The sequence below is a fragment of the Podarcis erhardii genome (genome assembly GCF_964252035.2).
Source record: "Podarcis erhardii genome assembly, chromosome: 7".
NCBI lineage: Eukaryota > Metazoa > Chordata > Lepidosauria > Squamata > Lacertidae > Podarcis > Podarcis erhardii.
This window is the reverse complement of record NC_138511.1, coordinates 84,642,825-84,668,263: the sequence shown is the minus strand read 5'-3', so window position 1 is coordinate 84,668,263 and position 25,439 is coordinate 84,642,825. Positions and strand designations below refer to the sequence as shown.

General features: G+C 46.8%; 2 protein-coding genes across 2 annotated transcripts in view; both read right to left on the bottom strand.

The window, feature by feature from the left end:
- Positions 1–25,439, bottom strand: part of LOC309345965 (gap junction delta-2 protein-like) — a 160,890-nt gene that overhangs the window by 23,919 nt on the left and 111,532 nt on the right. The gene's annotated exons all lie outside the window — the stretch shown is intronic.
- Positions 8,310–15,858, bottom strand: LOC309345999 (homeobox protein Nkx-2.4-like). Its single transcript, XM_081869611.1, has 2 exons — positions 15,461–15,858; positions 8,310–12,032 (listed from the first exon to the last, which is right to left on the bottom strand). The coding sequence occupies exons 1-2, from the start codon at positions 15,717–15,719 to the stop codon at positions 11,488–11,490; spliced, it is 804 nt and encodes a 267-aa protein (XP_081725737.1). The 5' UTR covers positions 15,720–15,858; the 3' UTR covers positions 8,310–11,487.

Sequence of the window (25,439 nt, the reverse complement as noted above, 5' to 3'; positions counted from 1 at the left end):
GGGTAAAAGATCCCTGCGTGGCAGGGGCTTGGACTAGATGACTCTCGGCCCCCTCCAACTGTACCATTCTATGATTTTTTTGAGGGGGCCTGCTTTAACTGTATGGTGTCTCTGCAGCCTCACACCCTAATCCTGTCCCCCCCCCCCTTTTCTGGGAGTGGTGTGGTGTTGAGTCTCCTTGAATGGAAAGTAACTTTCTTTGTGGAAATCATAAATCAGACTGCAGATCTGCAGCTTACCACTATTATTATTGTTATCGTTATTTAAAAATTATATATCACCCTTCATCAACAGATCTCGGCAGTTCCCAGCCCTAATAATAATAATAATAATAATAATAATAATAATAATAATAATAATAATATCTCCCGCTTGGACTACTGCAATGCGCTCTACGTGGGGCTACCTTTGAAGGTGACCCGGAAACTACAACTAATCCAGAATGCGGCAGTTAGATTGGTGGCTGGGGGCGGCCGCCAAGACCACATAACACCGGTCTTGAAAGACCTACATTGGCTCCCAGTACGTTTCTGAGCACAATTCAAAGTGTTGGTGCTGACTTTAAAGCCCTAAATGGCCTCAGCCCAGTATACTTGAAGGTCCAGTATACACTGAGGTCCAGCGCCGAGGGCCTTCTGGTGGTTCCCTCACTGCGAGAAGCAAAGCTACAGGGAACCAGGCAGAGGGCCTTCTCGGTAGTGGCGCCCGCCCTGTGGAACGCCCTCCCACCAGATGTCAAAGAGAAAAACAACTACCCGACATTCAGAAGACATCTTAAGGCAGCCCTGTTCAGGGAAGATTTTAATGTGTGATATTTTAGTGTATTTTTGGTTTCTGTGGAAGCTGCCGAGAGTGGCTGGGGAACAAATAATAAATTAATAATAATAATAATAATAATAATAATAATAATAATAATAATTTATATCCTGCCCTCCCCAGCTGAAGCCGGGCTCAGAGCAGCTAACAACAATAAAAATAACACAATTTACATAAAATCCCAATCAATTAATTGAAATGCATTCTAAAATCAACTCATTCTACACAGTAAACCCCACTGAGTTCAGGGTGTATCCCTAAAAGTCTGTTTTGAATCACAGACAATCAGCCCCAAAGCCAGTCCCATTGAAAGAAAAGACCTAACTGTGTCTGATGGTAGATGTTGTCCAAAACAGTTCGGGGAAAACCCCGCTGGAGCATTATGGAACCCGGGAACTATAGTTCATATAAAATAAGCTTTTGGATTTGCCCAACAACAACAGAGCTTTCCGGTTGCGTCCGCGCAAATAAGTAAGGGTGTTCTGGGCGCATGAAGAGATAGGTTCAAAGGACTTGTGCAGAGCTACGGTTCCCCTTGGCAAACTACAGTTCCCATTATGTGAGCGGGGACGACGACGACAATGCGCTTCGCAGCATTTCCAGAGATGCCAGTCCTTTCTCCAAAGACCTGGGTGGCGCAACCCCGTCTCCTTTTTTTGAGTCATCACTGAAGAACGCGGGCGCAGGGGCGCCTGGTCCACAAGAGCTTTGTTTGCCTAGCGAATGGAGTGTCTTGCCACTGTCTCTGCCAGCTGGCTCTGGGGAGCAGACGGAGGCCGCCACGTTTGTTGGCTGCAGGCCTATCACTTTGAAGTGTGCGAGGTCCCTGAATTTTGCAACGCGTCTCTGTTGCGGCCAATACCAAAAGCCTCCTTCAAAGAGGGCTGGTTTTCCAAATGCATTTTCTTTTTAAATTTTGTTTATTTGGCTTTTTATAATATTCTTAGCAAACTTAACTAAAAAAGAAAAACAAAACAGAAAACAAAACAAAACAAAAGATTCCTCAAACGTTTCTTTTGCCACGTGGTTCGAAATGAATTCCTTTTTACTTGTCTATAACTAAACCTTCATGCTGAGTTGATTTTTCAGCAATAGCTAGAGACCAGATTTGATTATACCGGGAAATCCTTATTTGTAATCCCTCTAAATATTTCCATCGCCTGGTGATTCTGATCAGGAAAGTGCCGCTTTCTAGATTCGCAAAGCAGACGAATACAAAGGCTAGTTTTAGTTTTTCTTTAAAAGCCAACAATCTGCATCAGAGATCTTGATCACAGGTCTCCCTGTCATGGCTCATTTGCCTTCCCGTCATCATAGATGAAGCTGAAAGCTAGTCCCATGATTGAAGTGACTTACATATATTTTAGTCCTCGCCACGCAGTGACTCATAGCTTTGCCTGATTCACGTACTGACCTTTGCATCGAGTTAGGCTGCATATAGAATTGTAGATTTGGAAGGGACCACGACAGTCATCTAATAATAATAATAATTAATTTTTATTTATACCCCCCCCCTTCCTGGTTCAAAAACCAGTCTCAGGGCGGCTAACAACAAATTTGAAACACTTTAAAACACTTAATTATAAAAGCAGCATGAAATACAGTATAAAAACATGAATAACAATAAAATTCAAAAATCAATTAGATAATCCCCAGGGCTAGCTGGCTGAATTGGTCCACTTGGGCCAGCGAGGAGGCCAGGGGAGAATTAGTTGTGGGGTCTCAGAGCGGGTGATCTTCATAAAAGGGGGGGGGGAGAGAGAAGGAAAATGAAAGATTCAGTATTCAGAAGGCTGAATTCAAATTAAAGGCCAGGTGGAATAGCTCTGTCTTACAGGTCCAATGGAAGGAGGTTAAATCCTGCCAGGCCCTGGTCTCATGGAACAAAGCATTCCACCAGGTTGGAGCCATCACTGAAAAGGCCCTGGTCTTGGTGGAGGATAGTCTGACTTCCTTAGGGCCCAGGACCTCTAAACTATGGTTATTCATGGACCTTTAGGTCCTCTGCAGGGCAGACCAGGAGCGGCGGTCCTGTAGATACGAGGGCCCAAAGTCACAAAGGGCTTTAAAGGTCAAGACCAGCACCTTTGAACCCGACCCTATACTCCACCGGGAGCCAGTGCAACTGGTAAAGCACTGGGTGAATATGCTCCCATGGCAGGGAATGTTGCCAGGAGGTGATGGGACCAGTGGCCGTGATCTTCATTTTTTTGATGTTGAGCTTCAGACCATATTTTGCGCTCTCCTCTTTCACCCTCATTAAAAGGTTTTTTAATTCCTCCTCACTTTCTGCCATCAAGGTTGTGTCATCTGCATATCTGAGGCTGTTGATATTTCTTCCAGCAATCTTAATTCCGGCTTGGGATTCATCCAGCCCAGCCCAACAGTGGAAGACAGGAGTGCCTGGCGTGCTCTGGTCCAGGGGGTCACGAAGAGTCGGACAGGACTAAACGACTAAACAACAACAACAAGAATTCAACACGTGTTTCCAAAGCAGGGACCGACTTTCATGTTTTGCAGATTACTTATGTATTCATTTGTTAATTATATTTTACCCTACCTTTTCCCTAAGGAGCTCAAGGTTGCATAAGTGGTCCCCCTCCCCTCTGTTTTATCCTCAGAACAACCCTGCCAGGTAGGCGAGGTTGAGAGGCGCTGTCCGAGCAGAGGTGGGATTTAGGACGATGCGACCAGTTCTGCCACACTGGGCGCTGAGCCTAGGGGGTGCCGCAGGGTGCCACAACTATGCCCTAGCGAATTGAGCCGTTGCAGACTCTGCACAGCCAGGGTTCAAGAGCACGGGGAAGGTTGTAACAAGGCTGAATTTAGGTTTGATGAGGCCCTAAACTACTGAAGGTAATGGGGCCCTTGATATGTCCAGCTGTCCTTTGTCAACAACAAATGGTCGCTGTTTTTCGTGTTGAATATATGCTATATGGTAATTTATGGACCTAATAGGTATCTCAAGCCATTTGCACATGCAGAATGTCGGCACCCTATATATAGAAATGAGCAAACCATTGATATTTTAGGGAGCAGGCTAGCAGGCGGGGCCCATGACTTACATCACAGGAGCCTACACAACACAAAACACTGTTGCTGTATGTAGGTTTTATTTTATTTGTTTTTTATCTTATATCTTGGAAATGTACATCCAGCTTTTTTTTTCCTTTAATTTTTTTTGGGGGCCCCCAAGAGAGTGAGGTCCTAAGCTATAGCTTGTTTGGCTTATACGTAAATCCAGCACTGGGTTGTAATCGCGTTTAGCGGAAACTGCGTACAATCCCTTATCAGAACTTCCCTCTTAAGGTGGGAAGGTGGGGTGAAGGGAAGAGCGCAGGCAATCCTATGCCTCTTTCATGGACCAGCATTGAGCGCAATTTGTCACATCATCACTTTCTGTGGTCTATGAGCTGAATAATTGCAAAAATATAGAAAAGGGCTATGGAGTAAACCATGGGTAGGCAAACTAAGGCCCTGGGGCTGGATCCGGCCCAATCGCCTTCTAAATCCAGTCTGCGGACGGTCCAGGAATCGGCGTGTTTTAACATGAGTAGAATGCGTGCTTTTATTTAAAATGCACCTTTGGGTTATTTGTGGGGCCTGCCTGGTGTTTTCACATGAGTAGAATGTGTGCTTTTATTTAAAATGCACCTTTGGGTTATTTGTGGGGCCTGCCTGGTGTTTTCACATGAGTAGAATGTGTGCTTTTATTTAAAATGCACCTTTGGGTTATTTGTGGGGCCTGCCTGGTGTTTTCACATGAGTAGAATGTGTGCTTTTATTTAAAATGAATCTCTGGGTTATTTGTGGGGCATAGGAATTTATTCATATTTCCCCCCCCCAAAAAAAAATATAGTCCGGCCCCCCACAAGGTCTGAGGGACAGTGGACCGGCCCCTGCTGAAAAAGTTTGCTGGAGTAAACCCTACACAGATCCGGAGAAGAGACCCTAAGATGGTTGGATGGCACCTTGTACGCCTCCTTCCAGAAATTCCTGCAGCCCGGAATTAAGGTCCTCCGCTGGGCATACCGGGAGAAGCGATCCCATAGGACAGAGGGGAAACTGTGATCCCATACCTTTGCTGCCTTATGGGAAATCTTTGGGAGAAGAAAAGGCTTAGGAGCAAACCCTGCACAAATCTGGAGGGGAGTCCCTAAGGCAGTTGGGTGGTGCCTTGCATTCCTCATTCAGGCAACTCCTGCAGCCAGGCTGGGGCCAAACGTCTTGTTCTGCTTTCCTTTGGACCACATCAGTGGGGCCGAGAGGGGAGTCTTGTCATCTGAGCAGCCCAGGACCTCCATGCACACAGCTCAGGCTTGCACCCCAGCGAAGTCACTTCAAAACCCAGCAAAAACCGTGCAGGTGGCAGATGTTACGCGTTACCAGTCTCTGCAGCCAAAGCAGGTGTAGCGATTCTCCCAGCGGTTTTTCTTCACCCACAGAGGCGCATTCCACTGTCTCTCAAGACAGACGGATGCCGACAATCATCTATCTGGTGATGCAAGCTGACCGTAAGCAGTTTTGCATTGTGCTTTCTGCTGTGCTGTTCCCAAAACTTTCTGCTTTAAACATCAATAAAGCTTCTTCTTTTTTTAAGTTAAGAGCAGAATGCAGCTCCGCGCCTGACTCTCCTCCTGCACTGATCATCTTGAGAAATGATTAAATTGTAAAACATTATGGGTCTAGAAATCTTGAAAAGAACTAAAGATAGCAATTTGAAGGCGTTAATTTTGATAGAAAGAAGATATTGGGAAACTGTGACAAAGAGATACAACGGAATTCAGTTAGGGGGGATTTGAGGAAGTCATTTAACAATGAAAACTAAATCGGATTTTTGAAGGATGATGTGTTTATTTGTATGTTTTTTTCTTCTTTTCTTTATAGTTTTTCTTTTTCTGTTTACTTTCCCCTTTTTAGTATGTTATATTTGTTATAATTTTGGAAAATGAATAAAAATTTGGGGGGGGAGAGAGAAATGGGGGTCTAGATGCATTTGGGCAGGTGGCACATGGAAATTTGCTGTCTGCCTGCTGTCTTCCTGCTAATGATCTCTGGAGGACGGGAAGCCTGTCCAAAATGGACCTGCCTTCAAACAATTGCCTGCCCTTAATCTCAGCCTGAGAAGGTGAAAAGTCAACAAGGCTTGTTTTCACCCCGGCGCCATGCAGGGAACCGGCTTCTCCTCAAGTACTTATCCAAGAAGAAAGAAAGAAGCAGAGGTGGGGTGTGTGTGTTGTGTGCAAAGGACAGTCAATATTGACGGAGGCACTTGAAGATCTAAGCTCAGTGAGCTCATTACATTCTTGAGGGAGTGCAGAGGTGCCCTGAGGTTAGGCCAGGATGAAAAGCCAGCACGTTTTTTGTGGCTTCCTGGACACGTAATAGGGGCAACAGCAGAAGCAGAGGCAGGCTATTTCAGGGCTGCGGGGTCGTCCGACACACACGCATTGGTATTTCAGGTGGCATGCAATTCTCATTTATTCTTCTCCATTGTTTATTGCATATCATAGAGCTCTCGAGTTGGAAGGGACCACAAGAGCCATCGACTCCAGGCATAGGCAAACTCGGCCCTCCAGGTGTTTTGGGACTACAATTCCCATCATCCCTGACCACTGGTCCTGCTAGCTTGGAATCATGGGAGTTGTAGGCCAAAAAAACATATGGAGGGCCAAGTTTGCCTATGCCTGATCTAGTCCAACCCCCTGCAGTGCAGGAATCTCTTGCGCAATGTGGGGCTCGAACCCACAACCCTGAGATTAAGAGTCTCGTGCTCTACTGGCTGACCTTACCCCCACACCTTTTCCTCCAAGGAGCTCAAGGTGGCAACCATGGTTCCCTGCCCTCATTTAATCCCCACAACAACCCTGTGAGGTTGGTTAGGTAGAGAGGCAGTGCCTGTTTCCCCCCCGACAGTGAGCTTCGTGGCCAAGCGGGGATTCGAACCCTGGTGTCTCAGGTCCTAGTCTGAGTAAGATTGTCTTCCATAAACACGGTTTTAACAATGAGTCCATAATTGACCATGGAGGCCAATTCTGGATCCACACGTCCTTCCACAGTGGGGACATAGGTTTCCAAGCGGGAGTTGATCATGGTGTGGATTTACCAAGCGTGCCTCCTCCTAGCACATTTCTCCTTTGCATTCTGAGTCCGAGTGTCTTCAAAGCCCATGACACCTTTGGGAAAGGCTGTTCTCCAACTGGAGCGCTCGCAGGCCAGTGTTTCCCAGTTGTCAGTGTTTATACTACATTTTTAAAGATTTGCCTTGAGACAGTCTTTGAACCTCTTTTGTTGACCGCCAGCATTACATACAAAAGTTAAAATACTAAAACGGATTAAACCTTTTAAATATCCGAGAAGCACTCAGCTTTGATTTTGTTATAATCCACCCACAAAAAACTTTATTTGTTGGCTCTGGTTTGGCTCCTAGTTTACATACCTGTGCTAGTTATTCCTTAATGATTCTGATGTACTTATTATCAGCAGGGATTAAAGAGATACCAAAATATGGATTATTCCCAATTAGGGCTAATGATGCTGAACAAACTGTGACTATAAACGAAAGAGGGAGGTTCTGGGTCTAAACATTGGTCCTTCTGATCTGGAAGCACTTCTCCCTCCTAGATGGAATAGGCCTGGTTGCAATGACCCAGAAAAATGCACTCTGCACGTGTTCAGAAACACTTGCATTGCTTTATGTGTGCTCCCAAGTTGAGTCTGCTCGCTGCAAAACAGGCTTCTGAGATGATCTCTTGACTTAAGGTAAGCCCTGCTGGCTTTTGCCTTTACAAATGCGAATAAAAACTTCTGAAATTGTGGCACAACATTTAAGGGCAGAGGGTAGCCTTCGGCTGCTGCGCTGAGGCGTCAATCAGAGCTTCTGGATGTGAAATACTGTCCCCATTTCCTGCTTGGGTACATATTTGCCTGGAGGTTCAGAGCAACCCAGGTTCAACAAGATTGCTGCCGCAGTGGAGTTCGGAATGTGTATTTGCTAAAAGCTGTCTGTGCCAAATCATTCTAGATGCCGTCAAAGAATGCCGAGTCTTGGAGAACAGAAGTCAGCTAAATATTTACTAGGCAGCAAAATTCTGGTAGAGGTGTTCGTATCTCCTGAGGCGGCTGGTTTCTGCTCTCTTGGGGCTCAGATTTTGATTGCAGGGACCCTGCAGGCTGCCTTTTGATCATTTGTCCATGATGATTTGTGCAATTGATGGTAGTGGGGCTATTATACGCAATCCTCCTTCCTTCCTTCCTTCCTTCCTTCCTTTCTCTCTCTTTTGATAATAATTTTTATTAGTTTTCAATTACAATCCAATAATAGCCTCATTATAAAAATGCCAAATTATAATGCAATTACTAATACCAATCATTCAGATATCAAATTATATAATTTCAGTGGCCCCCCACATGCTAGAATTGATGGTTCTAACTTACAGAATATGCAGAAATGGCGAAACTTACTGGAAGAATAAGAAATCAAGATAACAAACTTTTTATAAAAGAATGGGAACGGTTTATTGAATATTTACAGATGAATTGTAAATGGGTAAGAACATTGGCAGGATTATTGTAATAACCTGCAGTTTGATAGGAGTATATATTTAAAGCAGATGAATAAATGAGCAAATCAAGTTAATTTGGACATGTAGAAGATACTAAAAACTTTTCCCTAAATAATAGCAGCAAACATGGATAATGTTTCAGGGTGGGAAAATGACTCACCACCGATATTTAATGAGTATTTGTTCCAGAAAATGTGAACAACTGCACTATTGTCTGAATATGCTTCTTGAGAAATTGTTCTCCACTGCAAACAAATTTGTTGAGAAATGGACAGTGCTCACAGTGTTCCTGGCATAGCGTATTCCAGGATGACATTTGTGCTGCGTTATACGTTGCCCAGTCTTACAATATCATATAAAAACAACATTTGGAGTAATACTTGTCTTTTATCTTAGCACAACACTCAGGTTTATGCTGGCGCTGTTTCATCTTTAGCCTTGTTTTTTTAAAAAGGCATAACTGGTTTTTTGGTTTTTTTTGCTTTTATGATACAGAGCACACGCCACATACACCAAATGTCATGCGCACAGGTAATGTACCTTACAGCAGGGGTCGGGAATTTCCAGACCCCACGCTAATCATGGTTTGGCAGAGTGTACAATTCGTAAAACTTGCAGGATGTAGAACACATCCATAGTAAACGAATGTAACAGAATTGGACAATCTAAAGAAGGGGACGCTATACCTTTAAAGCACATTTAAAGCTCATTATCTCCCTCAAAGAATTCTGGGCACTGTAGTTTAACCCCACCCCCACCCCCGCTGAGCTACTGTTCCCAGCATCTCTCAGCAAACTACAGTACCCAGAATTCTTTGAGGAAAAGAATGTGCTTCGAATGTGCTTTAAATGTGTCTAGTCTGCATGTGGTCTACAGTTTCCTCAGGTGAGTTCCAGAGGCAACCTGAGGTGTGTTCTGTTTGTGTTTGATCTGAAATAGAGCTCTGCCATAAGGCACCAAATGTACCCAGTCTCTCCCGAGTTCCCTTAAATGTTGTGTACAATTTCTTTCTTCCTGCATAGCAATCGGCAATACTTTTCTGTACCAGAGGAAGCGACGGCAAGTAGTTTCACATCTGGGCAACTGCTAGACAGGCAGTATCCCAAAGGGTGAGCCCAGTCGGTCCCTGTTTCCAGAAGGTTTTCAAATTCAAGCAGATTTTTTGCACAATTAAAGCGGATTCAGGCACTCTGTCACCACAGCGCAACAAGCAAGCCCTGAGCTTTCGCCTGCTATCTGACCACCTAACAACAAATTATCTCCCCCCCCCCTCGAAAAAAACCTTGGTAGTTCAGTCAGAGGCAAATTTATCTCCCATCAGCCCCAGCCAGCATGACCAATGGTTAGAGATGATGGGACACCAGGAGGACACCAGGCCAGCAAAGGCTGGTCTAAAGAGAATTGACGTTCCATTTCCCCCTGCTCACTCTTGCCATAATCTGTGCTGATTTGCTTTCGACAAAGCAATAAGAAGGGAGCCTGCAGAGAAATCTGTAAAAGCCATTTGACGGATCTTTCCCTTTTCCCAAGAAAGCTACAGCGATCGATCCTGGAGCACCAATCAATTGGAAGCGCTGGCTGATCTAAAAAGCTGCAGCTGATGCATGTGTTTGGTCCAAGCAGCGAAGCTTTTTTGTTTTGTTTTTGCGGGGTTTAAAATGGTTTGGGACTTGCTGGTTTAAGTCTGTGGTTAGCTTGGCTCCACCTCATCTTCCCACCAAGATTTCTCATTATGTTTTAGTCTGGTCTCTTCTGTCTCAAAAGCCAAAAAGCGCCAGAGTGAAGGTCGGTTAGAGCAGGGGTGAGGAACCCTCAGCCTGCGAGCCAAATCTGGCCCACCATGTTGTCTTCCCCAGAGCAATCCCACTTGCCCCATATTATTATAGGTGATGTCAGGTGTGGGGCAGGTGGAGACGTCACTGCGCTGGCTGCTCACCTGCCCATCGACTGCCACCATTAGGGTATTGGATGAATGACAGAGGAGTGGTCCTGCCCACCTATCAGAGTTGGCCCAATCAAAGATCTGTCCTGCCAGACGGAAAAGGCTCCTCGCCCCTGCGTTCAGGTGAATGGGGTACTGCCCTACCAACCTCAGCCTGCCTTCATCCATCCTGCCTGCCTTTTTACTTACAGGGCTTAGTGAGCAGGGAGAATCTGTGGCAGAAAGCAGTCCAGAATCAGAGGCAGAAGCAAAGGCTGGAGAGTAGGAGGGCGCAAGAGGCAGAGATGAAGAAACCAGGGAGTTCTCCCCCTTCTGCTGTGACAAGCTCCCCTTTCCCCTGAACCTCCTTGCAGAACCAGGAGGGGCATGAAGAGGACAGAGGAGATGATCGCTTCACACAGGCGCAGTCTCTGATTGCTTGGGGAAAACCCTAGAGAGACGGGGACTTAGGCAGCTGTGGGGAGACGGGGATTTTCAGTCTCGGCAACTGCAAGACCTGCCAGAGATAAGTTGCTTTGCCCACTAGGCCTGAGCAGATCCCGTATTTGTCAAGAAAGAGTCCACTCCAACTTACACGGTGTGATTTACTGCTGGCTCACTCCTGACACCAAGCAGGTTTTGCCCTGGCTCCAGTCTTGTCATGTCTAGCCCTGACCTGGTAAAGTAAAGTTAAAGGGACCCTTGAACGTTAGGTCCAGTCGTGGCCAACTCTGGGGTTGCGGTGCTCATCTTGCTTTATTGGCCGAGGGAGCCGGCGTACAGCTTCTAAGCCGCTTCTGGCGAACCAGAGCAGCGCATGGAAACGCCGTTTACCTTCCCGCCGGAGCGGTACCTATTTATCTACTTGTACTTTGACCTGCTTTCGAACTGCTAGGTTGGCAGGAGCAGGGACCGAGCAACGGGAGCTCACCCCGTCGCGGGGATTCGAACCGCCGACCTTCTGATCGGCAAGTCCTAGGCTCTGTGGTTTAACCCACAGCACAAAAGCAAATCTGAGCTGGTTTCAGAGCGGCCAGCCTGACGGCACACAAGTCACATCTGATGCCTCCGTCCACTGGGTGCTACCGGTGCGACAAGACAAGGCAGCCGCTTGTGTAGGCTGTCAGGCGCACGGCACGCCTTCTCATGCCATCAAATGGTCCAATCTCGTTCCCCTTCTATCGGCTACCACGGCTTGCCGAACGCAAGCCTGCTTTCCGCAGCCTTTGTGCCGGGCTGAGAGTCGGCGCTGGAACGGGGGCTGGTGGATAAGCTCTGGGTGCTGGGTGTGAGTCCGGGGAAGGGATAAGGAGACCCTAACAAGGACTTCTCCTCCATCAGAGACCCGGCAAAACCATAACCCCCTGGGTGTGGCGGAACCACACTGTTGTCGCAGGTTCGGTGTGCTTCTTGCCCCGGGTCAGCCTTGGGGTCCTGTTGCTTGCCTTGCTTCTTCATCTTGTACCGGTGGTTCTGGAACCAGATCTTCACCTGGTTGGGGGTGAGGCGGGTGACGGTGGCTAAGTGCTCACGCTCTGGGGCTGTCAGGTACCTCTGCAGCTCGAACCTCTTCTCCAGCTCGTGAACCTGGGCCCGGGTGAACAGCACCCGGCGCTTCCTTTTGGACGGGTTCCCGTTGAAGAACGAGGGCGGCTTGATCACCTCGCCAATGTAGCCCAGGCAGTCGGCTCCGGCTACGCTGAACCCCGATGTCCCCACATACCTGGGGACTGGGGGTGGGGGGAGAAAAAGAATGAGAGCAAGTCAGGCTATCATTGAGAATCAAAAATTATCCTGTACAGTCGTACCTTGGAAGTCGAACGGAATCCGTTCCGGAAGTCCGTTAGACTTCTGAAACGTTCGAAAACCAAATCACAGCTTCTAATTTCCTGCAGCTTCTAGTTTCCTGCAGCTTCTAGTTTCCTGCAGCCAATCAGAAGCCACCGAAGCCCCGTCAGATGTTCGGGTTCCAAAAGAATGTTTGCAAACCGGAACAATCACTTCCGGGTTTGTGACGTTCGGGAACGTCCAAGTTCCAAGGCGTTTGGGATCCAAGGTACGACTGTCTTTTTATCTTGTGAACCAACCTGAGATCTTCAGATGAAGGCGGTATAGAAATCAAATAAATAATCAAATAATAATAATCAAATGCAGAGTCCCATTTTTGGGTGGTGGGAGAGTTCTCTGTAGCATGTGGATCCTTGCAGATCCACACTATACATTTAAAGCAGCGGTTCCTCGTTTTTTTCAGACGGTCACTCTCTCAGTCCCACAAATTCATCTGCAGTGACCCCTGCTCAGTAAAAGCATCTTTCGGAATAGCGGTTTGCATGACCCACCAAGGAAGCACATTAAAACTCAAAACAACAACTAATTGTGCCGCTTTCCAAAATCTAGCTGAAACTGTTTAGTTTGGTTAATTCAACAAAAGTGATGTCCTTGATCTGGCAATCAAAAGCCTGGTCCTCATTTTAGCTCGGCTGGTTAGCATGCGGTGCTGACAACGCCATATATTCATATTCAGCGCACCTTAAAAACGCACGACTTCCGCCAAATAATCCTGTAATCAGTAGGTCAAGGAAATCTTAGCTCCATGAGAGGGAAGCTATGTTTGTCAGAATTCTTTGGGGGGTGCTTTAAGCGTGCATTGAATATACTGCGGATCTGTAAGGATAGGATGGTGGGCCAAGTGGGCTTTCTGCCTGCAAAACTCTGACGCCATTTTCCAATGCGAGGGATACTGGACTTTCACTAAAAAGTTAAGAACACAAGAAGAGCCTAGCTGCAGGATCAGGCCAAGAGCCCACCAAGTCCAGCATGCTGTTCTCACAGCGGCCAGCCAGATGACTCCGGGGAACCAGGACAAAAGCTGATATTATTTCCCCCAAATATCCCTGGGAATTGTAGCTCTACCGGCCCCGTTCTTTGTGGGAAAGAATATGTTTTATTTCATAGATTGTAGAGTTGGAAGGTACCCCCAATGGTCATCTGGTCCAACCCCCTGCCACACAGGGATCTTTTGCCGAACGTGGGGCTCAAACCCACGACCCTGAGGTTAAGAGTCTCGTGCTCTACCGATTGAGCTATCCAAAGTGAAATTCTCCATTCCATTCAGTTTCTTCCCATGTGCAAAACCCACAGTCAGCATCCCAAGCCACTGAGCATGCTCAGTTGTCATAGGGCTGGGATTTTGGGGTGGGGGTCCCCCTTAATGTGTTTCCCCACAAATCTGGGGTTCCCCCAAGGCCACTGATACTTCCCTCTTGGGTGGTGAAAGGAGCTGTTCTGACTACATACAAATAGACATGAGGACAATGAGTTTGATTTTATTATACAGTGGTACCTCAGGTTAAGTACTTAATTCGTTCCGGAGGTCCGTTCTTAACCTGAAACTGTTCTTAGCCTGAAGCACCACTTTAGCTAATGGGGCCTCCTGCTGCTGACGCGCCGCCGGAGCACAATTTCTGTTCTCATCCTGAAGCAAAGTTCTTAACCTGAGGTAATATTTCTGGGTTAGTGGAGTCTGTAACCTGAAGCGTATGTAACCTGAAGCGTATGTAACCCGAGGTACCACTGTATAAGATTCGGTTGCATACCATAATGTATATTTGTAATCTATCGGGTTGTCCTAACTTTTCTTCCAAGGAGCGCAGAGTGCTTTCTGTCTTTCTGTCCTCACAACGACCCTGAGAGGAAGGCTAGGTGCAGGCAGAGGACGGGCCATGGATCAGTGCTGGAGTGCAGGCTTTGCAAGCAGCATGTTGCAAGCAGAAACTGTGTTGCACTGCTGCTGCTGCCAACCTGTGTAGACATTACTGAGCCAGGCCATTGGTCTGTCTCAGTACAAAGCAGCTTCCTATGTTGTTTCAAGGCATAGCTTTACAACGTTCCCCCTTTTTAAAGGGAAATTCCCTTATTCAGAATAGGATTCCTCACAAGAAAAGTGAAAAGTTGACAGCTATGTTTCAAGGTCACCCAGTGAGCAACCAGGACTCTTTGGTCTAAAAGTCTAACCACTACACCACACTCCCTCCGTACATAATAACAACCTTTCTGACATTCTGACCCGTTCCAGTGCAGGGTTCCCCTAACGTCTGATAGCAGGGGGATTCAAACTGTAGCTTCAAAAATAGGGGGTTGACTTTTTGAGTGTGCAAGAGGCATTCTCTGCCACATCGAATGTAGGCCCCATTCCTGGTTGGAAGGTGGCAAGACTGGGGTGAACCTGGAAGATTTAAGACAGATAAAAGAAAGCCCTTCTTCACGCAAAGCGTAGTTCACCTGTGGAACTCCCCGACACAAGAGGCAGGGACGGCCACAAACTTGGATGTCTTTCAAAAGAGGATTGGGCAGAAATCTATCGACGGCTACTAGACCTGATGGCTCTGCTCTGCTCCACACTCAGAGGCAGCAATGAATACCTGGAGGGAAGAGTCCCGCTCAGGTTTCGCTCTCGGGTTTCCCGCAGGCTGGCCACTGAGAGAATAGAATGCTGGACTAGGTGGGCCATTGGGCTGATCCAGCTACAGCTCTTCGCATGTTCGTAACTCCTGCAGGGGTGCGACAGGCAGCCTCCTCCGAGTGTGTTATTCTGCCACGTTTATGCACTAGGCAGTTCAGAAGCCCGCCTACAGCCCCACACAAGTTGCCCTACAGACATTTTGCTTGTAAAAGTAACAACAGCAACCCATCTGACAGCTAATAACAATAACAATAATAATAATAATAATAATTTACTATTTGTACCCCGCCCATCTGGCTGGGTTTCCCCAGCCACTCTGGGCTGCTTCCAACAAAGATTAAAAATACATTAAAATGCCACACATTAAAAACTTCCCTGAACAGGGCTGCCTTCAGATGTCTTCTGAATGTCAGGTAGTTGTTTATCTCTTTGACATCTGAAGGGAGGGCATTCCACAGGGCGGGCACCACCACCGAGAAGGCCCTCTGCCTGGTTCCCTGTAGCTTTGCTTCTTGCAGAGAGGGAACCGCCAGAAGGCCCTCGGCGCTGGACCTCAACGTCCGTGCAGAACAATGGGGGTGGAGACGCTTCTTCAGGGTATACTGGTCCGAGGCCGTTTAGGGCTTTAAAGGTCAGCACCAACACTTTGGTGTACATCATTTACATGAAGGGTAGCTAAGAGGGTACATCACTTACATGAAGGGTAGGGTCTGTCCGCGGTGCCAGAGGAGTACCACTCTGCGTGGGCCACCCCGTTCCTGAAGTTCTCCTGGGGGTAGGCGGGCAGCTCTGCTGGGCCTGGGAATGCCCCTGGGTAGCATTCCAGCATGGAGTTCGGAGGCAGGCAGTTGCCGATGGACAACCTGGAGCCCCCCAAAGTAGGCTGGTGGGTGCCGGGCATAAACTGGGCAAAATCTTCCAGTGCCTCCGCAGCAAACGTTTTGAGGTCCTCCATGTGGACGGATTATTCCCCCCCAAAAAGATGGAGGATTTAGAGCTGAATGCTGAGGTACCCCCCCCCCACACTCTTTGACCTGCTATTCTTTCCCCCCCCCTCTTCCAGACGGACTCTGCAGCGGTGATGATTCAAGGGGCCTTCTCCTCCTTTTATCTCAAAGTCTGCACCTTATCAGGGATTTAAGTGCTCCACCTACGGCAATGGAGGTGGAGTGGGTGGGTGGGTGGGGGCGAAGGAGCCAGCCCCTCCTCTCCAGGAGTCTAACCAAACAGCAGGAGCGAAGAAGCAGGCAGTCCAAGTTAATGGAAGCGGTGAATTGGTTTGAGAGGGGAGGCTCAGTTCTCGAACCTTTAACCTGGGACATCTCGCTGGCATCACTGCAGAAAAAGGTAGGGGCCACCTGTCCGCGACGAGGTATGCTGTCTCCAGGCATGCCACCCGGATGGCCGTACATTGGGTGCGGGGTTTCGTTTTTGTATTTGAATCAGGTTTCTAGTCCACATGGCTGCAAAACTGGCATACTTGCGAACGGGCCATGGCTGCTGAGATCTCGGAAGCCCCAGAGGAAGAGGAGGATTCTCCGTGGTCAGAAAACAAGGAGGTGGTCCCCCATCAACCAAATGACTTAAGCAAAGCTAACAATTGTATAAATTGCGGGGCTTTGGAGTCCTCCAAGGAGCAGCGATAGATCGGACAATTTCAAATGACGTTCACAGTTCTTTAAGCCGTAGCTGTGACAGAATTAGTAGAATCTGCCTCTAATTTTTTTAAAAAATAGGTGATCATTAAAAAGTAATCGAACACTCATAGAATTAAAACAGTACAGAAAGATCTATTTAAGAATGCAGATGCTGTAACTACGACGACAGCAAGGAGGTGGAAATGCACATATTTGGGAAAACAACCTGCGCAAAGGCATTGTTTTAGGGGAACGGCGTTGCAAAAAGGTGTACGTTTGGCAAAATGACATACAGAGTGGGTGTCTATTAGGGGGTAAATGCACTAAGATATTGATCAATTTTCCCAGGGCCTTTTTGAAAGTCCACATGGAGCCTGGCAAATAAATATCCTCTCACAGGAGGAGGTGAGGGGAAAGGGCCCAGCTGGCCCAAAATGTCAGCTGGCAGCCTGGTGTTCTAGGTTTGTAGGTAAAATGAACGGTCACATTTATCTGTTTTTGGACTAATTTTCTGAAACAGTTCTGAAAAACCTCTATTGGTTTAGACATTTCTCTTCTGGTTTTTTCTTCCTTTTGTTGGTCTGGGGAGTTAAACACATGCCATTTTCCCCCTCCCTATTTTTTTAACAACTTTTTTTAAAAAAAACAAATGCAAAAAAAAAAAAGGAACCATTAAGCAATTCTTGTCCCTTTTCACTTCAACTATAAAATATTTTGTAAACCCCACCCAACCCAACCCAAACTCGTTCCATTCAATAGGGGGGATGTTTGAGGGCAGAGAAGTCTCTCTCTCTCTCTCTCTCTCTCTCTCTCTCTCTCACACACACACACACACACACACACACACACACACGGGTTCATTGTGCTTGTGCGACCATTGTTCTTACCATGGCAAGAACCAGTGGCGTAGCGTGGGTTGTCAGCACCCGGGGCAAGGCAAGTAATTTGCGCCCCCTAACCCGTGGATTTGCGCCCCCTACCCCTACCCCTACCCCTAACCCCCAGATGTTGCGCCCGGTGCGGCCGGGCCCCCCCCTGCACCCCCCATGCTACGCCACTGGCAAGAACATATCCGTTATGGAGGAATAACTGTGGGGCCGGTCAATGGAAAGGCTGTGGATGAGTTGGGGTCTATTTTTCCCCATCGTGAGCTGAGAGGTCCTTGATAGCAACCCCTTGCTGACCTCTATCCCAATGTGGATCTGAATCCTGCAATCAAATGGATCCTGGCTGACCCTCGTCTGGGTGGCCCTGGGCTGGCTGGCTTTTGGTACACAAAAAGTTGGCTTCCTAGCTAGAGCCTTCTTGGAGCTAGACAAATCTCAGAAGGCCGTCTCTGCACTGTGTGTGTACAGCAGGATCACGCCATTTTAAACATGGCTTCCCTCAAAGGATTGTCAGAACCACCATTTAATAAAAGGAGCAAGAGTTGTTGTTGTTGTTTAGTCGTTTAGTCATGTCCAACTCTTCGTGACCCCCTGGACCAGAGCACGCCAGGCACTCCTGTCTTCCACTGCCTCCCGCAGTTTGGTCAAACTCATGCTGGCAACTTCAAGAACACTGTCCAGCCATCTCGTCCTCTGTCCTCCCCTTCTCCTTGTGCCCTCCATCTTTCCCAACATCAGGGTCTTTTCTAGGGAGTCTTCTCTTCTCATGAGGTGGCCAAAGTAGTGGAGCCTCAGCTTCAGGATCTGTCCTTCCAGGGAGCACTCAGGGCTGATTTCCTTCAGAATGGAGAGGTTTGATCTTCTTGCAGTCCATGGGACTCTCTAGAGTCTCCTCCAGCACCATAATTCAAAAGCATCCATTCTTCGGCGATCAGCCTTCTTTATGGTCCAGCTCTCACTTCCATACATCACTCCTGGGGAAACCATAGCTTTTACTATATGGACCTTTGTTGGCAAGGTGATGTCTCTACTTTTTAAGATGCTGTCTAGGTTTGTCATTGCTTTGTGGCCAGCATGACTAAGCCGCTTCTGGCGAACCAGAGCAGCGCACAGAAACGCCGTTTACCTTCCCGCCGGAGCGGTACCTATTTATCTACTTGCACTTTGACGTGCTTTCGAACTGCTAGGTTGGCAGGAGCAGGGACAGAACAACGGGAGCTCACCCCGTCACGGGGATTCGAACCGCCGACCTTCTGATCGGCAAGTCCTAGGCTCTGTGGTTTAACCCACAGTGCCACCCGCATCCCACATTCAAACTCCCTTTCAAATCTTCATCCAATCACCACCCACCACCAGAATTCCACACTCTCCCTCTCCCCCTCTCCCTCCTTAACATCCCCATAATAATTCTGATACAATTACCTTAATAACCCCATTACATTCAATATTTTATACACACTGCTCCCTATAACCATACTGTTAAAAGCACGTGAGCTTCTCATTTCTTTCCGCCTGGCCCACACTCACCCAGCCCTACTGAAGAGGCTCCTCATGAGGCTGCAGGAACATTGCCCGGCTATTGTTTTATTGTTTTATTGATTTAATATGCTGTAAACCGCTTTGAGATTTTTATTAAAAATATAAAGTGGTATAGAAATCTAATAAATAAATAATTTCCTGCGTTCCATTGATTAATAATAAAATCTGATGCAATGCTTTACATATGAACTTATTGAATAGCAAATAAAGCAACTGACTTGCTATTTAATTACAACTTATTTGATTCATGAACTAGTGAGCTAATACCGAAACAAAACAAAGGCGGTTTAAGTAGAAGACAGCAGAGAATAAGTTTGGTGCTTTGGATTTTGCTATTTATTTTGCATTTTTGTTTTTGAGGCTTGTTCCGGTTAATTTGTTTTTGTGATGGTGTTCAACCCAGTTTAGCCACTGATTGATTGATTGATTGATTGATTGATTGATTGACTGATTGTGTGACTGCGGAAATGGATAAAATCAGGATATCATCAGTGCAGGTAAGCAATTTTTACATTTTTTTTTAATCATATACAATACTGTCTTATTTATTTTACAGTACAGTACATTGATTATTGCTTTCATTTTATGGATCAATGGTCTCGTTAGATAGTAAAATTCATGTTAAATTGCTGTTTTAGGGGTTGTTTTTGAAAGTCTGGAACGGATTAATCCATTGTGCATTACTTTCTATGGGAAAGTGCGCTTTGGTTTTGGAACACTTTGGTTTTGGAATGGATTACCAGAATGGATTAAGTTTGAGAACCAAGGTTCCACTATAGTACAAATTAATTTACTCTCTCAGCAGCTTCATTAGGGCTATTCCTTAGGCTTTTGCAATCCTCATCTTCCTCTCCCAGTGATGAAAAGGGCTATGTCCCTTTACCTTCCAAACATTTTCGCACAGCAGATTGTTTAGCGATTGCCTGGGCCGGTTTATCTTCCAGATGTTTATTCTGGGTTTTGAAAGGGCTGCTTCACTTTCTGCCTCCTCCTTCGGACATAGAATCTATTATATTACGCATGGCAACTTCATAAAGAGGTGGATTAATTCAGGGATTTGTCAAATTCAGGCATAAAATAATCTATGTAGAAGGGAATACTAGTCCAGATTCTACACACATATTAGCTATAATGGCAAATTTGAGCTGGGCCTTATTTTTTAACGACTGGATTTCATGCTGACATTTAGATTATCCAGAATAATTGTTCTGTCTTCTTGTTTCGTGACCATAATAATTTTTGCGGCAGTATCTAAATTACAGCTTTTGTGGCAGTATCTAAATTATAGCTTCCTTGAACTGTCTTTTGAATGGCATAAATTCCGAAGAGTTATTTCTACGATCTTCTCAATGTTTCTTCTGTAGGAAATGTAATCTGACAAGCATATTGTTGATTCCACGTGGCAACACGTTCTTTTCTAAAGATCAACTGTTCTATCTAAGCTTTTTCCTTTTCTTTGAATGAGTTTTTACCCTGTTGTATCTTCTGTAGCACAGCCATTAAGGCTGATACCTCAAGATCTAATCTGCATAATGCCAAAATTGTAATTTTGCCACTGTTTTAGTTGTGGTTTGTCTTTCCTGACCTCCCTGGGGCGCAAGTCTGGGCAGTGTGCATGGACAGTGGCGTAGCGTGGGTTGTCAGCACCCGGGGCAAGGCAAGTAATTTGCGCCCCCTAACCCATGGATTTTAGCACTCGAGTCTCGAGCGCGCCCCCCCCAGATGTTGCGCCCGGTGCGGACGGCCCCCCCTGCACCCCCACGCTACGCCACTGTGCATGGAGGTCCTGGGCTGCCCAGATGACAGGACCCCGCTCTCGGCTTGGCTGCAAGAGCTTCTGGAAGGAGGCCTACAAAGTGCCATTCAACCATCACAGAGGCTCCACTCCAGATTTGTGTAGGGTTTACTCTTTAGCCTTTTCCCTCTGATGTGGTTATATACAGTGGTACCTTGGGTTACAGACGCTTCAGGTTACATACGCTTCAGGCTACAGACTCCGTTAACCCAGAAATAGTACCCAGGTTTAAGAACTTTGCTTCAGGATGGGAACAGAAATTGTGCTCCAGCGGCAACAGGAGGCCCCATTAGCTAAAGTGGTGCTTCAGGTTAGGAACAGTTTCAGGTTAAGTACAGACCTCCGGAACGAATTATGTACATAACCAGAGGTACCACTGTACAGACTCTGCTAACCCAGAAATAGTACCCCGGGTTAAGAACTTTGCTTCAGGATGAGAACAGAAATTGTGCTCCGGCGGCAGCAGGAGGCCCCATTAGCTAAAGTGGTGCTTCAGGTTAAGAACAGTTTCAGGTTAAGAACGGACCTCCAGAACGAATTAAGTTCTTAACCCAAGGTACCACTGTATATCCCACAAGGCAGGGGAGGTTTAGGACAGGGGTCAGCAAACTATGGCCCGGGGGCTGGATGCGGCCCCCCAGGCTTGTAAATCCGGCCCGCACCGCGAAGCCGGAACCCTCTGTGAAGCCGAGACTCCCGGCGATGGTGACGGGAGGAAGAGGCCGAGCGGTGGCAGCTCTGCCAATCAAACGTTGTGCCTGGTTTACCTCAACATGGCGCGGGGATGTCTCTGCCAATCAAACGCTGTGCCTGGTTTGATTGGCAGAGTCGCCGCTTGGCCTCTTCCTCCTGCCACCGCCACCCCGGTGCTCCTGGGTGGACAAACGACCCTAGAAGGAGCATGATGTGTCACCCACCAGATGCACGACCCCTCCCCTAACAGCACATTGTCTCTGGAGGGCATCAGCTTGGGGAAAAAGGTGTCAAAAGGGAGCCATGTTATTTTCTGTGGGTCCACTAGGAGGGGGTAGAAACCAATTTTCTGGTTTCTGATCCCTGCTGGCATTGAGTTTACAGACTCTCAGGCTTGCTTATATTGTATATACTTGAAGAGTTTTACAAGAGCAGTCAGGCCTAGCCCTTCTGATCAGAACTGGCCTGGCATCCAGGATCGTGCTTTGATCTCATGATGCTGCCTTGCAAATGAAAGATGGCATAGCCCCTGTGTGTGGTCTGCCTCTGCTTTTGACTCACAGAACTGTCACGCAAGACACGCACGCCTTGCAGGGCAACAGCCGCCCGCTTTCGCTGTTCGACTTTGATGTGCCACAGTAAATCAGCCACACCCCAGCACAACCAATCGGGCAACATCTGTGCATAAGGAAAATGCCAAGCTGATTTTGTGCGACAAACTCGGCTTTCAATCACAGCTCTACAGTAAATCACAGCCCTGCCCTGACCCCAGTTATGGATAAAGGCACATTAAGCCCTTTTGCACGAACATGAATGCAATGCTCCATTCTCCACCCTCTTCCCACAGAACCAGAATGGGAGAAACATCTGACACAGCTATGGTAATGTTCTCTGCTCATTTGGGAATTTCCTTGGAGGTTTTTAAGCAAGGTTGAATATAGTGGGGTAGTAGAACTGAAAAGGATGCCAATATATTTCACATCTGGCAACCAGTGGGCCCCTTTGGTTTCAGATGGTGCATGGGTGAAATTTGGTATACTGACCAAACTAAGCTTCCCCATGTATAATTTGATCTAGGAAGGCTAGTTTGGTGAGAATCCAGTATACTTCTTGTCAATGAGCTGTCATAGCTGCCAGAGGGCTGTGAAAATTTGTGTCCTGGGGTTTTTAGACTTGTCTACCCATGTACTTTCTGATACCGAAATGGCACATTGCTTGCTAGATGTGAAATATTTTTCAGCTCTTCCGACCCACTAACATCTCCTGCAAACCAGGTGTGTATTCTGTGTGGTGCAAATAAAGTGCTTTTTTCCACTAAGAGGCTGGGTGAAAGCACGGCGCTATCTGTTCCAGTGATTCAGAGTGCAAACTCTGCGCTTTTGCTAAAGGACAACACAGGCATGAAGAAATCAAGAAAAGCATGTGTGAATTAAAGATGTCAGCTGAATCTGGCCAAAGATGGGAACTGCGAGGTTCAGTGCTAGCAGCCAAGACAGCACAGAACAGCAGAAGATATACGGTATACGATATCTTTATTGTCATTGTCCCATGCAGAACAATGAAATTGAAAAACTACATAAAACTACATAAAAACTACATAAAACTACTATAAAACTACATAAAAACTACATAAAACATTCAAAAACCCCTAAAAACTCTGAAACCCCATTTTAAAATACACTATACTATAGAGACCCCTTATGCTGCGTTTAGAACCAGAACTGCATTTGTGTCGAAACTGTTTCTCAGGCGGCTAGTCCTGGTCTTTATAACCCTGTACCTTCTTCCAGAAGGCAGAAGCTGAAAGAGATCGTTTCCGGGGTGCGCACTATCCTGCGCTATCTCTGCCGCTTTCTTGTGGCACCTGGCAGCATAGATTTGATTTAAGGTGGGAAGAGTGCACCCAATTATTCTCTCTGCAGTCTTTACAATCCTGGATAGCATTGGTTTTTTCCCTGGCCATGCAGCTCCCAAACCACACACACAAGTTTGTTCCCTCGGGCCTGAGCAACAAGTGGTGTGTGCTTGATGTTGTTTTCTGCCATTTCTCATGCTGTTAAGACTTCGCATCTGTGATTTGGCAAGAAGTGGGATTGATGGGATGTCATTTGTCCAACAAATTTCCCTAGTAATTGCCAGTTACTTAGGTTTTCTGAATCCAGAGAGCATTTCTTGAGAAGATCTGCCTTCAGCATGTGCAGAAAACACCCTCTCGACTGTTGGATCCACTCTAGGTCTCATCTGCTCAATCTGTCAGAGCCTTTCTGGCTACCTGGTTTGGGTAGCCAGTTGAAACCATTCCTGGAGTGCGGCTGACAGCTTCTAGAAGCCACAGGTTAGAGCTGAGTGCAGGGTGGGGACCAAAGGTGGACAAACTACCCCAGAAGGAGCACGGGTCCTCTACAAGAGGTGCTACCCCTCCCTTAACACAGCCCCATAAACCCCAAACCTATTTGCCGAAACCTGGGTGGTGTACATGAAAATATGTTGTTGTTGTTGTTTAGTCATTTAGTCGTGTCCGACTCTTCGTGACCCTCTGGGCCAGAGCACGCCAGGCACTCCTGTCTTCCACTGCCTCCCGCAGTTTGGTCAGACTCATGTTCGTAGCTTTGAGAACACTGTCCAACCATCTCGTCCTCTGTCGTCCCCTTCTCCTTGTGCCCTCCAACTTCCCCAACATCAGGGTCTTTTCCAGGGAGTCTGCTCTTCTCATGAGGTGGCCAAAGTATTGGAGCCTCAGCTTCAGGATCTGTCCTTCCAGTGAGCACTCAGGGCTGATTTCCTTCAGAATGGAGAGGTTTGATCTTCTTGCAGTCCATGGGACTCTCAAGAGTCTCCTCCAGCACCATAATTCAAAAGCATCCATTCTTTGGCGATCAGCCTTCTTTATGGTCCAGCTTTCACTTCCATACATCACTACTGGGAAAACCATAGCTTTAACTATACAGACCTTTGTTGGCAAGGTGATGTCTCTGCTTTTTTAACACAGCAATAATAACAGCAGTAAAAGCATCAATGGAATTTACTTCTAAGAAATTTATTCTAAGGGCTGTGTTGAGAGAGTCTCTTCCTTTAAATTCCTAGGAGTTTATCTCAGTGAAGACCTTACTTGGAAAATCAATACAACCCAGGTGGTTAAGAAAGCCCAACAGAGACTCCATCTCCTCAGAGTATTGCGAAAGAATGATGTCAATCAACATTTCAAGATCTCCTTCTACCTGCCCACAATAGAAAGTGTCCTTTCATACTGCATCACGGTGTGGTACTCTGGTTTGACATCAGCTGATAGGAAGTGCCTACAGAGGGTGGTGAATACAGCACAAGATATTATGGGCTGTCCCGTGAATCCACTGGATGACATTGCAGAAGAACGTTGCCTCAGGAGAGTGAGGAAAATTCACACCCTGGCCGGCACTTTCTTGATCTCCTGCCCTCAGGCAGAAGATATAGAAGTATGATTAGTCGCACCAACAGGGTAAAGAACAGCTTCTATCCGTGGGCTGTTAGGCTGCTGAATGAAAAGATAACAACAGGGCAACTGACTTTTGGGTTTGGTGGGTGTGCGTCAGTAAACGAGGGGAATTAAGACGACTAAGAGAGCTGAGTGGGGGGGTGCTCGTGTAATCTCACTGTATACAAGTTGAACAAGTGACAATTATGTTGTTGTTTAGTCGTTTAGTCGTGTCCGACTCTTTGTGACCCCCTGGACCAGAGCACGCCAGGCACTCCAGTCTTCCACTGCCTCCCACAGTTTGGTCAAACTCATGCTGGTAGCTTCGAGAACACTGTCCCAACATCTCGTCCTCTGTCGTCCCCTTCTCCTTGCGCCCTCCATCTTTCCCAACATCAGGGTCTTTTCCAGGGAGTCTTCTCTTCTCATGAGGTGGCCAAAGTCTTGGAGCCTCAGCTTCACGATCTGTCCTTCCAGTGAGCACTCAGGGCTGATTTCCTTCAGAATGGAGAGGTTTGATCTTCTTGCAGTCCATGGGACTCTCAAGGGTCTCCTCCAGCACCAGAATTCAAAAGCATCAATTCTTCGTCGATCAGCCTTCTTTATGGTCCAGCTCTCGCTTCTATACATCACTATTGAGAAAACCATAGCTTTAACTATACGGACCTTTGTT